The 14,050-nt window shown below is 37.3% G+C and overlaps 1 protein-coding gene across 1 annotated transcript in view; it reads left to right on the forward strand.

Annotated features, from left to right (window-relative positions):
- dlgap2a (DLG associated protein 2a) overlaps positions 1-11,887 on the forward strand; it is an 87,008-nt gene extending 75,121 nt beyond the window's left edge. The window contains exons 9-12 of the mRNA XM_088936432.1: positions 1,835-2,244; positions 2,623-2,714; positions 9,063-9,215; positions 11,669-11,887. Of these exons, the coding sequence (XP_088792558.1) occupies positions 1,835-2,244; positions 2,623-2,714; positions 9,063-9,215; positions 11,669-11,887 (874 nt within the window). The remainder of the gene's footprint in view (positions 1-1,834; positions 2,245-2,622; positions 2,715-9,062; positions 9,216-11,668) is intronic.
- Positions 11,888-14,050: the final 2,163 nt, after the last annotated feature.

The raw sequence follows: 14,050 nt of genomic DNA on the forward strand, positions 1-14,050 counted from the left end.
CTTTTATAGGGAGGGGCTAGAACAGGAGGCAGGTGGAAAATCAACACAAACAAGGAAGAGCCAGAGCGCCCTTCAGAGGAGGGGCTTACGATCGTGACAGAATTCTTCTCATATACTATTTCTGTGACAAAAAAACGAACAGGTAACCAAAAATAAATATTTCTGTTGCAAAAACATGTCTAGGATAAAAGAATATTTGGATTGTTCTCCCGTTTGGACACTACTGTACAACTCAGCTCTAATAATACTCGCACTTAATTTGTTCCATTGAGCCTTCTGAAATCTTTACAGAAAGGTAAAGACAAGTGGAATCTTGAATAAATGGAAATATAGATGGGTAATTTTATTTTAGTTTGCTAATTAAAATCTGTACCTTTAACTAAAGAATGGAAATAAAATGTGTATAATTTTTTGAAAGAAAATCCAGATGTCCCTCAGACTGTTGGAGTAGACTAAAGACAAAAGACCTCTGGCATGCACTTTGAGAATATCAGATGAACTGAATATCAACCTCATAAAATGTCACTTAATTTTTGAATTATTTACTTCAGCAGATAGCAAGCATTAATTTCTTTCATAATAAGCCTTCATTTCTATGCGCTAAGAAGGAATCACAAAATCTGGAAAATGACCTTTTGACAAATGACAGTGAAGGCATAATTTCTCCAGCCCAGATAAGTTTTAGTGAGAAAAAAGTGAGAAAAGTTTGAAATGCACCAATTTCCAAAACAACTTGCACACTTTTTCTTCTCACGGAGTTACATTAATTTCTGCTAGACAAGAATTATTATAATGAAATTAAAGAAAAGACAAACAGTGGCTACCAGTTCTGTTAGACGTTGCATACAGTAGGTATACAAATATTGCAATACATCAGCTATATTAGCTGATATTTTCAAAACACTTTCTTTAGATATATTAGCATAAGGTAGCATTTTCTTTACAATAAACTGAACAGTGTCCCCTGGGTTGTTTTCTTCGCTGACATAAAATTCCAAGAGGGTCACGCTTTCAAATTACACATCTCAGTGCCGGCATTTCTATTATGTTCCTGATTGATTTTAATTCAAAGCATGCTCAGTTTTATCAAACTGTTCAATGACAAGCAGGTGTAGTTCTCCTCAGTCTGATTACGTGAACAGCTTGTAAATCCTAGTGCAAACAGATATATCACTGCATCCAAAAATAGAATAGAAGAGAGCACTCTGATAATTAAACCTTCTTGGATATCACCTGCAGGCTAGCACAGGGGTTCCCAGCCCTCGTCCTCGAGTCCCACACACCTGCAAGTTTTCATACAAGCTGTGCTTAATTGCCTAATTGAGCTATCAATTTATAATGATGAACAAACACCATATTAAATGAATTAATTGATTTAACAAGTTGTTTGATTTGTATATTTGTTATGTATTTTAATTGTGGAAATGCGTTTATAAGATAACATATAAATAATATTTCTTCATGGATTGTAAATTGAAAGAAGAGGTTAGAAGATTGATGGATTTCATTGTAGAGACATGTCAGACATTATTATATTGTTGCAAAGGAACAAGTATAGGTTTATTTCATGCTGGAAAGAGAAGAGAGAAAACACAACGTTTTGGCTTCTTGGGGTGCAAGCTCCACAGCCGAAACGTTGTGTTTTCTTTCGTCTCTTTCCAGCATGGAATAAACCTATTACTTGTTCCTTTGCAGCCTACGCATGCTGACGCAGCTACCCACCTGAATTATTGTATTGTTGCCACTGAATATAAAAAAAAAGTTTAGTTGAAGGAAGTTAGGAAAGCACAGGTTCCTCTTCCATCCTCTTCCAAATGTTTCCGTCTGTTTTCAGACACGGAAGATTTAAGCGTTCCAACAGTGTCACCGCTGCTGTCCAGGCCGACCTGGAACTGGAGGGGTTCCCCGTCACCATGGAGGATAAGGGGCTTCAGTTTGGGGGGTCGTTTCAGCGCCATTCTGAACCCAGCACACCTACACAATATGGTGCTGTACGGACTGTAAGAACGCAGGGCCTTTTCAGCTACAGAGAGGACTATCGGGCGCCCATCGAGCCCCCCACCCCACAGCCAGAGCCGTGGCTGGTGGAGGCTGCTCACGAGGTGGGCGAAACAGGCCGGATGTCACCTTGTCGGCGAGACGGCAGCTGGTTTATGCAACTGCTACATGCCGAGACCAAGAGGATGGAGGGCTGGTGCAAAGAGATGGAGAGGGAGGCCGAGGAGAACGATCTCTCAGAGGACAGTGAGTTCACGTGCCAGAGCTTAATGCCTGGGTTCAGCTTTTTGTTTTTTGTTTTTTAATTGCCCACAACTATAAACATCCAGTAGGGAAAGTGACTCATTCTGGAGGCCAATTAGACTCAAGCGAATAAGAAATTCTACCAAAAATCTAAATATGGGTACAGTAATGAAAAGGCCATGAAAACATCATTAAAAATAGATTCAGAAGTCTGGGAACGCATAATATGATCACAAGGACTAAAATGTTGAAGGCATTAAATTATGGTAGTACAAATCGGATGATTTCATCTAACTGGGGATTTTACTGACAGAAGTATTCAAATACCATATTGAAATACCAAGCTTTCTCCATCTCTCTCAATATTGTGTTCTCTTTCAGTCCTAGGTAAAATCCGGAGTGCCGTAGGCAGTGCTCAGCTCCTTATGTCTCAGAAATTCCAGCAGTTTTACTGGCTGTGTCAGCAGAACCTGGTATGTGTATTTATTTATACAGTATATGTGTAATATTATATTACAGTTCCATTCACCAACCTACAGCATTTGTTAATACTGCTGTTTTTTATTACTAAGAATGACACAAGTTTCACTCAAACATAAAGCCAACATATACAGTATATGGTCCTGTGCTTCATATTAAGATGAAAAAGTTTGTACATAACTTATGAAGTGCAGTTTTCCTCTTACTTAATGACACCAAAAAAGGAAATAGGTACTATTAAAATAGAGAAATAAAAATATTATGTGGAATATTAGCATTTGATTATAATTAACCAAATATTATTTGATTATAAGAAAAGTAAAATAGTAGCTCAATCTTCTGTTTGTTTTATTTTAGGTTTTCCATACTGGGGCAGCTTTTTCTTATAAAACTAATTGTTTCTCTGTTTTAGTAATACATATTTTTATCTATTTTGCAAACTAAATAAGACAATGGAGAGTAATTGAAATGGTTAGACCATTTCAATCTGCAATATAGCATAGCCATGGATTGAAATATCTAACATGCTTAATCCTGTGTACAATGTGCTTTTTTATTATCAATGAGCACAATAACCATTCAAACTGAAGATTCATTCAAAATTTAATTTATTGAAACACCCTCTCTCCTGATACATGAATCTTGGAAAGCATGGAAATGTGATCAAATGTTTAACCATTAAATAAAATTGATCAAGATATTTATTTAAGTCACTCATTCCATAACATAGAAGCTTCTACATCTTTTCTGTTGAATGTTTCCCATATACATTTTTGCAAATTCTTAATGTGCTTGAGAGCCAAGCAAGTTTATATTATGATGTAGCATGTGCAGTGAATCAGTCCTTTAACTACTTTCAAAGATTGTTTCCCAGTTTTGTTTTTCAACAACTGCTTTAAAAATATTTCATTTTGTAAAACTAACACCCCAGCTTTTGTAAGTAACACCCCAGTGCCAGATATTGCAGACAGTATAATATTGACATTGGTATGTTTTATTTCTACCAAAAGTGAAATTACCAATAATTGTCTTTTTATGATGTATCCAGTCAGCTTGGAATCACTATGAATTTAAGGCTCTCCTTTATAACTGCAATTGCTGTACTGCATTGAGAGAATAAGGCTGCACACATGCCCCTGCAACACAGTGATAATGAGAGTCATTCATGTTTTATCATGCTGCAGTATCCACTGTGCACATCACTCACATCACTGCAAGTGTGCAGATGCCTGGCAGGTCACAAGAGGTACTGTTTAGCCAAAATCTGAGAGAGGTCTGCCTGACTAATGGCCATGCAGTGGCCCCATGCTGCATGGGGAGTCTCAGATCCTGCTGGTAACTGACCCAGGTTCGAACCAGCGATGTCTGGTCTATAGGCTTCAACATGTGCTATGAGCAAACACCTGAATCACGCAAGTTGTCACTCAAATCACTCAGAAACCACTCAAAATTCAATACACAACGCAGTGTGAATATTTAATTACAGGAACAGTTATTTGGGTACAGCTGTTAAAAACCTTTCCCATTGTTTGCACATACTGGACAGTACAGTAAACACAGTGTATATTTTTTTTAATTTAAGAATAACTGAATGTTTCACATTCTGCCATTAATAATACTAGAGGCAGTTTTCTTTTCTTGAACAAATGTCTTGTTTTGCATTAAAAAAAGAAACACCAGATATGAAACGATACCATATACGGAAAATGGACTGACAGAATACGAAAAAAAAGAGGGCTAATTAAAAATCTAAGAGAGAGTGTCTGGCCATATTGACAACTGTACTTATATCCACATTTTATATTTTCCAAAGTATTATTTTATTTAGAATTCAGTTAATACATACTGTATACTGTACCTGTACATCTTTTTTTACTAATTCTCTAACATTAGTCTTACATAATATGTACAGTCTTAAAGTCCAGTTCTATTTCTACTTATATCAAAGATAATCTCAAATAGTTTTCACTTATAAGACATTATTTCCAGAATATCTGAGAAACTGAAGTTGCCAAATAAGAAGCTTAAGAAGTAGCCTGCCCTAATTACGTTTGCTCATTTAAGCTGGTTTTATCTAATATTTTAAACCCTGATTTAACTTGCTTGAAAAGAGAGCTGAGGCTTCAATTCTCCCTTGAGATCGTGGATGATGGATTAAGTCACACATTAACACAGTCACAGTTGATACAGCTTAAATTTCATTCTGTCCTCAAAAGTGTCAGACTGTGTTATTAGAGCAGTCACTCTGTGAAATAAGTGCCTGGTTATGACAAAGTAATTTGAAGGCGAAGGTTTCAAATGAATGAAAATGTCTTGTGTTATTTGAATCTCCAAATGATATACATGCAGATTTAACTAGATATTGCATGTTCTTAGACCATTTCTGCTTTGCTTATTTTATAAATCTAATATTCCTATCAAAGGGGATTGCACATCTGGTCCAGTCTGCATTCTGTAGATTATTTTACATCGACATGTCATCTTATTGCCAGTTAGCAGAATAGCTTATTATATTCACATTCAACTTTATGTTTGATTACGTACATATTACCTATGCTTTTGCATACTTAGAATTTCAGGCAAATAACTGTGATCCATTTAATTTATACTGAGCAACAGCCTGCAACAAATTCAGAAAGCTGTTAACAGGAAAAAGCAAACTTTTGTGCAACACTGACATGTTACTGAACAGACATGACATTGGTAATTTCATGATACTGGAATGCTCAAGAGGGGGTCACTGTGAAGGTCACTGGCTAGGAGCCTGTGTGCCCACACTGTGATATACTCCTTGCACCAGGTTCCAGACGCTGCCTTGTGGGATTCCATCCTGTGTCTTTCGTAGAGTCTGGACATACTGTATGTGTGTGTGTCAGGCCACTGGTGGCCACTGTCAGGCCACAGATGTTCAATAGGACTAACGTCTGACAATTAGGGCTCCAAGACATAACTGTCACATTTTCAATTCATGAGAAAAATGTTGTGATACAAGCTGCTGAAGGTACGTACTATACAGTAAGTGCATTGTCATGCTGGAATGTTGTCATGTCAGGACGTACCCATGGGAAGGTCTGTTAAGTGAGGTCCCAGGACTTGCTCAGTACAGTGCCATGCATTTTGACTACTATCAATGATAAGCTGAATAGTGACTACACCTGTCCAGACCATCACACTTCGACTTCCCCCTCCCTTGATTAGTGAAACACAATAACTTACAAATTGTTCTACACATCTGTGTTATATTCACTGATGTTCTTGTGGGCGGACTACAACCTGCTTCAGCAAGAGGTTGGCACCACTGCTGGTACGGATTTTTAATGACCACAGAGAGTCAGGACCTCAGTTTCATGTCTCATCCGAAGGACGGCGCCTTTTTACAGTATAGTGTCCCCATCACTATACTGAGGCATTTGGACCCACACAGACCGCAGGGTGAGCGCTCCCTGCTGGCCTACTAACACCTCATCCAGCAGCAACCTTAGTTTTTCCCAGGAGGTCACCCATCCAGGTACTGGCCAGGCTCACACCTGCTGAGCTTCAGTGGATTGCCGGTTGTGAGTTCAGGGTGATATAACTGGTGGCAACAATTTAATTGATCATTCCTTACTGACTGTAATACACTTCAGTGACTCTGTTGTAAAATGTGGAGCATATTGGTCCTTTTCCCTGTTACAGTACCTCTTTCTTCATTTGCACCAGGCTTGGCATTCAAGAGGTTAAACCACCTCCACATCAACTCCTTATCAGCTACTGTGGTTACGTAGTGCTTTTTCAACAGTCAGAATCACTGAAGTGTATTACAGTCAGTAAGGAATGATCAGTTAAACAAAATAATGCTAAAATGTTTCCTTAATATCCATGTAATCAGTTTTCACTGCATAAGGGGTGGCATGGAGGCACAGTGGTTAGCATTGCTGTGTCACAGCTCTGGGCCCCTGGGTTCATTGGCAGATCTTGTCTATACATTCTCCCTATGTTTCCTCAGGGGGCTCCAGTTTCCTCCCACAGTCCAAAGTCATGCTGGCAGGTTAATTAGCTCCTGGGAAAACTGGTCCTGGTGTGAGTGTGTGCATGTCTGTGTCTGTCTGCCCATCAGGGTGTACGCTGCCTGGTGGTCACTGCTTTGCTCAGATAGGCTCTGGGTTCTCCACGTGCCTGAATTGGAAAGAGCACTTAGAAAATGGATGATGAATGCATACTGTAAGTAGAATGATGAGGTTTTTTTTAAGCCCAGCGTATATTCTTCAACACATTGGGTATGTTGTAAAAAAAGAGGATAGAAACAGATGTGTGAGCACTCAAGCAAGAGTATTCTGTATCATTGACAAAACTGACAATGGGCAGACCTCAAAGTGAAAATCATCTTTGGGCCTAGGAAATACTGGAACTACTAGCTCAAAATCCCTGGAGACAAATATGACAACGAAGAAGGCCTCCTTTAAGATCTTTGGATAAGATACAATACGTTAAGGAAGACAACCAAAGACAAATGTGATACAGTATACAGTATATCTCAGTGAACTGTCATAAGGGCCATCTCAGGATCTCTTTACCACCATTCAGGTATCATGCCATCATAAGACAATTTATTTAGCTGTTTGATACTTGGCAAAATCAATCAATTACTTTTGCCAATTTGCAATTTTCTTAAATCAAACCAAAACTTCAGGGCCCAAATCTTTTATTAGTGCAGCAGTAAAAAAAGTAAGTAACAACATACACCGAACACATGTTTAGGCACATGCAAGAACTAAAGTCAAACTGGAACCAAATATTAGTCTGTTACTCTGTAGGAATGATGAATTTTTTAAGTGTTTTTAAAGGGACGTAGTGACTTCCTCTTTCACAGGATCATAAGACAGATCTAGTGATCTTCTGATTCAGTTACATAACAAAGAAAATGTTTTTGTTCTTATTCAGTGACCTCAATTCATGATCAATCCACAAAACCTATAGAGGTTGATCTTGATCTTCAAAAGCAGGAGAGTCAGACACAAAAGTGAAAGAGTGTCTTGTGATAGTTGCTGTGGACAAAAAACTGTGAAACTTAAAGTTTTAATTTCCTATTAATTAATATAATTTCTAATAATTATCTGAATCTTTTTGAATTTTTTTTCACTGCATTTATTTCTGCTTAATCTATTCACAACATAGAGAATGTCCTATCACCCAAACATACAGTACAAAAAGACTTTGCCTTGCCATGTACAGTACAGTATATAACTAAAAAAATAGCTGATAGAGCCATCTAGTGTTTTTTAGCAGAAGTGGGCCTCAAATTTCCTGGGAACATTTAGAAATACAGTAACCACTCTTATTTCACATTAAACCCTTTCTAAGAAACTGTGTACATTTCTTCTGTGCTCAGCCTCATTTGTCTTCATGGTTTAAAATGTCATGGTATAAAACAGAAGTTCAGGAGGAAGTCAAATTCTAATCTTGCACTTCCTTTCTCCCATGTATAAACAGTCATTGGCTGCCTCAGACCTCCACACTTTGTTTCTAGCAATAGAAACAGTAAGGGGGGTTTTGAGAGCACTAACCTTGGGTCAGGACTTTCATTTTCTCAGCCAGGCAAATGAATACCAAAGTAATAAGTACATTATCCCTTTACATTTGGCACCTCGTCCCGTCGTTGTTAGAATTTGACCGAACTACTGAAATGAACATTCGGCTCTGTAAAACACCACTCACCGTGCTTTGCCTCATTTTTTAGACAGATTTTTATCTTGTGTTAATTTTTTTTGGGGGGGTGGGGGATATTTTCTTCTGAGCTTACATTTGGAGTTAAGCTGCTTTAGCTAAAATTAATTTGGACAACGAAACGTACCACTAGGGGAACATGGTGGCACATGGCTAGTATTGCTACCTCACGGAACTGGGGCGCTGGGTTTCGGTTCTTGATATGGGGTGCTATCTGCTTGAAGCTGGTTTGTTGGTTGGGAAACAAACAACATTTACCTGCTTAGAAGGCAGCTATGCTCACCACTATACCACCAATGTGCTATCTGCTTGATGTTTGTACATTCTCACTATGTTTTTAAGTGAGTTTCCTGTTGGTGTGTGTATGTCTGTGTCTCTGCGTGCCCTGCAATAAACTGGTGTCCTGTCCAGGGTGTATCCCCTTTCCTTGCTGGGATAAGATCACCTATAACCCTGTATTGGATTTTGCAGTTATTTACTGTACACTTTTTCAAATCCAGGTCTAAACACAACAGAAGTATGGTTTCAGAGATTTTAAAAGCTTTGACCTTCTTTCGGAGATTAGAGAGAACAATGACATCATGGAAAAGTGTTGTACATTTAATGTTTTAATGTACTGTCATTCATCTTCTTGGTAGGATCCCAGTGCAATGCCCAGACCGACCTCTCAAGATCTAGCAGGATTCTGGGACCTTTTGCAGCTTTCCATTGATGATGTCAGTATGAAGTTTGATGAGTTACAGCAAATCAAGAACAACGACTGGAGACCCATCGAAAGTCCAGAAAAGAAGGTTTGTCTAAAAACATCTGTTATTCCAAGTTTGTCAAGCTTACAGACTGTTTCTAATACAGATGCTTTGAGCATTGATTTCTTGTGGGTTTCAATCACGAAATAATTATCTTATGCATCACTACACTCAAACCTGGAAAAATACAAAACAGCTTGTTGGAAGAGATGACAATTCAGTCAGGTCACACTCAAGGGTCATGGGACAAATGTTGACCGTCGGTGTTTATTTTAAGCCATTGTTCAATCAAACATTTTCAAGTCTTGTTTAGTAACACAGAGGATGATGGGTCTACAGGAATGCTACATTTAATTGGATCAGTCTGACCTTAACAGCATGACATGCTACATTCAGCTATGATAAGAGGGATAGTTAAATATCACACAGTATCACACTCACACAGCTACAGATCCTTCTCAAATGTCATGAACTCAAAATTTTGCTTCACTGTTTATACTGAATTAAGGAAAGGTCATGTGGATAGGATTTGTTCTGTACTATTGATCCCCTGTGACAGGCATTCAGTATTCTTGTGTGCCTAACTTTACTGTAGAATTACCTCAGAATATAGTACAAGCCAAAATGTTACTTTTTCATATAACCACTTACTATATATATGCGCCCTGAGTTCTGCAGTTCTGCTGCTAGGTATTCACAGTTAGGTATTCATTTGAATGAGGCAGAAATAAACAGCAATAGCAGGGAAACAAAATGGTTAAATAGAATTGTATACTGTATACCAGATGTCTATTTTGTCTTGATGAGCTTTTTGTTGGTTTTCATAAAGATTCATCTTTAACTGTAACATTTTTACTATTTTTAAATTGTTTTCTTATGAATGACAACTTTTTTCATCTTGTTTCTTCAAAAAATGTTGAATGTCCCTTAAAATTTGTACACGGAAATGTGTGTTAAAACTTCTTCAAACTTGATTGTGAATTTTGTATTTATGATAGCCTAAGGCATTTGAAAGGTGTTGGTATTGTAACAATTTTCTCATTTTACACGGGGAGTGCATTCCGGTAAAATGTTACGTAATGCAAAACCCATGAATTAAAATTTAATATGATTGCACGTAAATATGGGAAGGTGTTCTAGAATTCACTTCCAACCAAAGGTTTGAATCCTTAAATAAAAACCATTACACAATATCTCATGTATGACATTTTGTATAGTTGTACTAAAAGCCAATTAAACTAAATCTTTATTTTTATCAATTTCATATAACATGTAAAGGGATGGCTGCTGTTAGTGGTGTTTGGTGAACGGTGTAAAAAACTTAAGTCACATGTACAGTACAGTACTATACATACTGTGAATGCATTAGGTCAGAGCATCTTTTGGCCTTTTGTTTTCAGTGAATCTCTGATACAGTATACTGTAGTGTAAAACTACAGATACAGTAACTAAAAACACTACTTTGCCAGTTCATTAGTGAAAGAAAGTCCCTGATTATAATTGCTTGCTAATTATAACTGTTTAAATTGCTAAAATTCTCAGCTTGAGTCAATACATAACAAATTGCATATATTATAAGTGTGTTTTCTTACTTGGCTTTTTATTTTATTTTATTTATTCAGTGTTAAACAAAGCATTCATCTGCCTCTCATAGGAACTATGGCTCCCGCTAATGATGAACATTTTTATTTTTACTAGAATCCATCAAGGCTTGATAAACGGGAGCTTTTTAAAACAATATTCAGAACAGTAAAACTACATACTGTACATTAATCAATTTATTGTAAATTAATTTAGGTGCACAAAATTACCTTAATCAGCCACACAATTAGTTGCGTGCAATAATAGTGATTCATATGATTTCAGAATAAATATATTTATTTATACAAGATTTCTCAGTCAGGTAGTGAATTTTAAATGCAAAGATTAAACCATGAAGGCCAACAAGCTTGCAGGACAACACAGGGATCAGACTGTATAAAGGCATAGATAAGGAGAAGGGTATAAAAACATTTGAAAGACCTGAAATATCCCTGTGCATATTGATGCCAATCATTTAGAAGTGGAACTTTTTTATCTCAAAGCAAAGCATTACACCTGATGGAAACCCAACATATTCAGCATACTTATGCCACCCGCATATTTCAGTTTCTTCTATTTAGTTTTTACTTTTGTATTTGTCTTAGTCTGAGCACTTACTTTAGGTATTGAATAATATATTAAGAAATGCATACAGTACATACATTTCTCAGAAAATGGGACACCATAGTAAGGGACTGAATACTTTTGCAAGGAACTCCACTGTGAATTACATAAAGGTCATGTGGGTAGGATTTGTTCTTTATTCGATACTCTATATTCAATATAGCTAGAATGGTTCGAACGGATGGTATTCCTTTTTTGGTTTCACCACCTTTAAACTTTATGTACAGGATGATGCAAAAGTCAGTGCTCATCCTTGTAACCCCAGCTATGTATGTTTTGGTCATGTATTTTAGGAAGAGAAGAAATTGCCCCCTCCAGTACCAAAGAAGCCCCCAAAAGGTAAACCAGGTGTCACGCGAGAAAAGTCCCTGGATCTTCCAGACAGACAGCGACAGGAAGCCAGAAGAAGACTGATGGCAGCCAAGCGGGCAGCTTCCTTCAGGCAGAACTCTGCTACCGAGAGAGCTGACAGCATCGAGATTTACATCCCAGAGGCCCAGACCAGACTTTAGGACAAAGGACACATCAGCATTTCCCGTCTGTTAACCATACTTTATCAGTTCCAAACCTTGTCATTGTATGTACTGTATATCAGGTTTGTGTCATTGTATCCAGTGTAATAGAGAAATCGCATTACTTTCGAATACCTTCAGTTACCCAGAAATATATACAGTACGTAGCTGCTGGTTTTCTCCTTTCAAGGAGCAAAATTGCACCTGCCTTTGAAAAGGGAAGTGATACTTTTTTTTTAGTTTAACGGCAGTACCTTTAAAATTGTAAACATCTGTTGTAGCTTTCCAGTGCTGATTTAGATTAATCTACAGGGGTGTCTGCATTTTTCAACATTTTCAAAATGAATCACAAAGTGCAACTTTCTTAGAATTCCACCAGCAACAGTGATCTTGGGCTAATGCGTAAGCAAAATACGCAACCAGTTTGAGGTCTCAGTGGTAGCACAGAGGTGATGACCCTGTTCACAGGTTTGAAATCCGTTTTGACAGAAATATTTTGATTTATTGTTTGATTGTTATGATTATTGATTTTAAAGCTTGTTTGACGGTGTCCTTCTAAGAATACCAGGTCAATCAAGTAATACTTTTGAAAGTGCCAATGCTTGAAATACCTCAATCGTGCATGATGTACTGTAGTTTAAAGCTGAGTGTGCAGTCATCACTTCTGAGATGTAGATGGGCTACCTCTCTGTGAGCTATGCTTTGTCAGTGTTGGAAAATGTTGAAAATAATGGCTCTACACCCAACAGATTTCATTTAAGTAGACAGGCATTTGTTCACACTGTTGTATAGTGGGAACTGAAAAACAGGCTGAAACGTTAGGTTGACTTTCAGACAGCCAGTCACCCTCACCCACTTCAGTATTTTCAACATTTCTACGGGATCGTGTAAATTATGAAACATGCCAATAATATTGTGCCAACTTACAAAAAAAGGATTAAAAGGATTTTTTTTCTTTCCAACTTTTTATGCATTAGTCCGTTCCAGAAACTAAGCATTATATTTTTAGAAAGCAATGATTTCTGGTAAAGGTCATAAACTGCTTAGTTCTGGAAGTCAAATGTACAATACAGAATAGTGCATTTTTGCAACTAAGAATTTTCATGTGTGTATTTCCAAGGGAAATGTAGGTTATGACGATCACTTAATATCATGGCAATTGAATTGCAAGGGTACATATGAAGGATTTTCTTTTTCCATTGTGCAGTCAAACATCATTCCCCAAGATCCTGCATTTGTAGCATATAAATAATTAGACATATATTAAATTGCTAGAATATTTTCTTAAAAAATTATGTTTGGACGTTTCTCTGGAGGTGAGACATACATATCTGTATGACCCTCTATTTAATGAGTGTCTTCTTGCGACATCTGATAGGCAAGGGTACATCTTATCCATTATGGCAACCTGATGACTAATCAAGAAGCATTGGGCACAAGGACGGACAGGGTACATATTAACCCATTACAAAACATATTTAATTTAGATGATACAGTACACGCCTACATTTAAACATATTTCTTATTTTGTGCAATTTGCCCGTGAAAATGATATCTCTTGAGTCTGTCGGACTGATTAACGCATCACATACAAAATGTCAGAATCAAACAGGTGTCAGATTGAAACGTGCTGAAAAAGGAAAGAGAAAACCAAGTGCAGCAGATTAGATGGTTTCTGTTTGATAGAAACTGGAGGAAGAAAAGGAATTTAGAATGTTATTTAAATGGCAAGACAAATTAAATAATGCAGAGCACATAGTATTTTTTAATCATCTATTTTGATCATTGAGCAAGGAATTGATGACTTATTGTCAGTGGCATTTAGAAAAGCGTTCTGTAATCTTAAAAATAGAAAGTCTTTGTACTGATTAAGTGCACCACACTAAACTTGTTCGTTAATCCAGGCCATACCAGGCAGCTGCAGGGTACATATACTGTACGCACACTCCCAAGAGTAAGGGAAAAAATTGATTCAGCTTACTGTGCCACAGGGACCAATACCGGGCATATGCCCACTGAAATTTAGTTCTATCCACCATGTGTTTATAGTTTGTCAAAGTTGTGTTCACTTTGTATGTATGTTGCAAAGATGAGGGAAAGTTGAAATCAGTGTCTATGTTCAAGAAGAAAAACTGAAATAAATTCAAAAGGTTACTTAAAAAA

The sequence above is a fragment of the Atractosteus spatula genome, chromosome 2 (genome assembly GCF_055471065.1).
Source record: "Atractosteus spatula isolate fAtrSpa1 chromosome 2, fAtrSpa1.hap1, whole genome shotgun sequence".
Lineage (NCBI taxonomy): Eukaryota > Metazoa > Chordata > Actinopteri > Semionotiformes > Lepisosteidae > Atractosteus > Atractosteus spatula.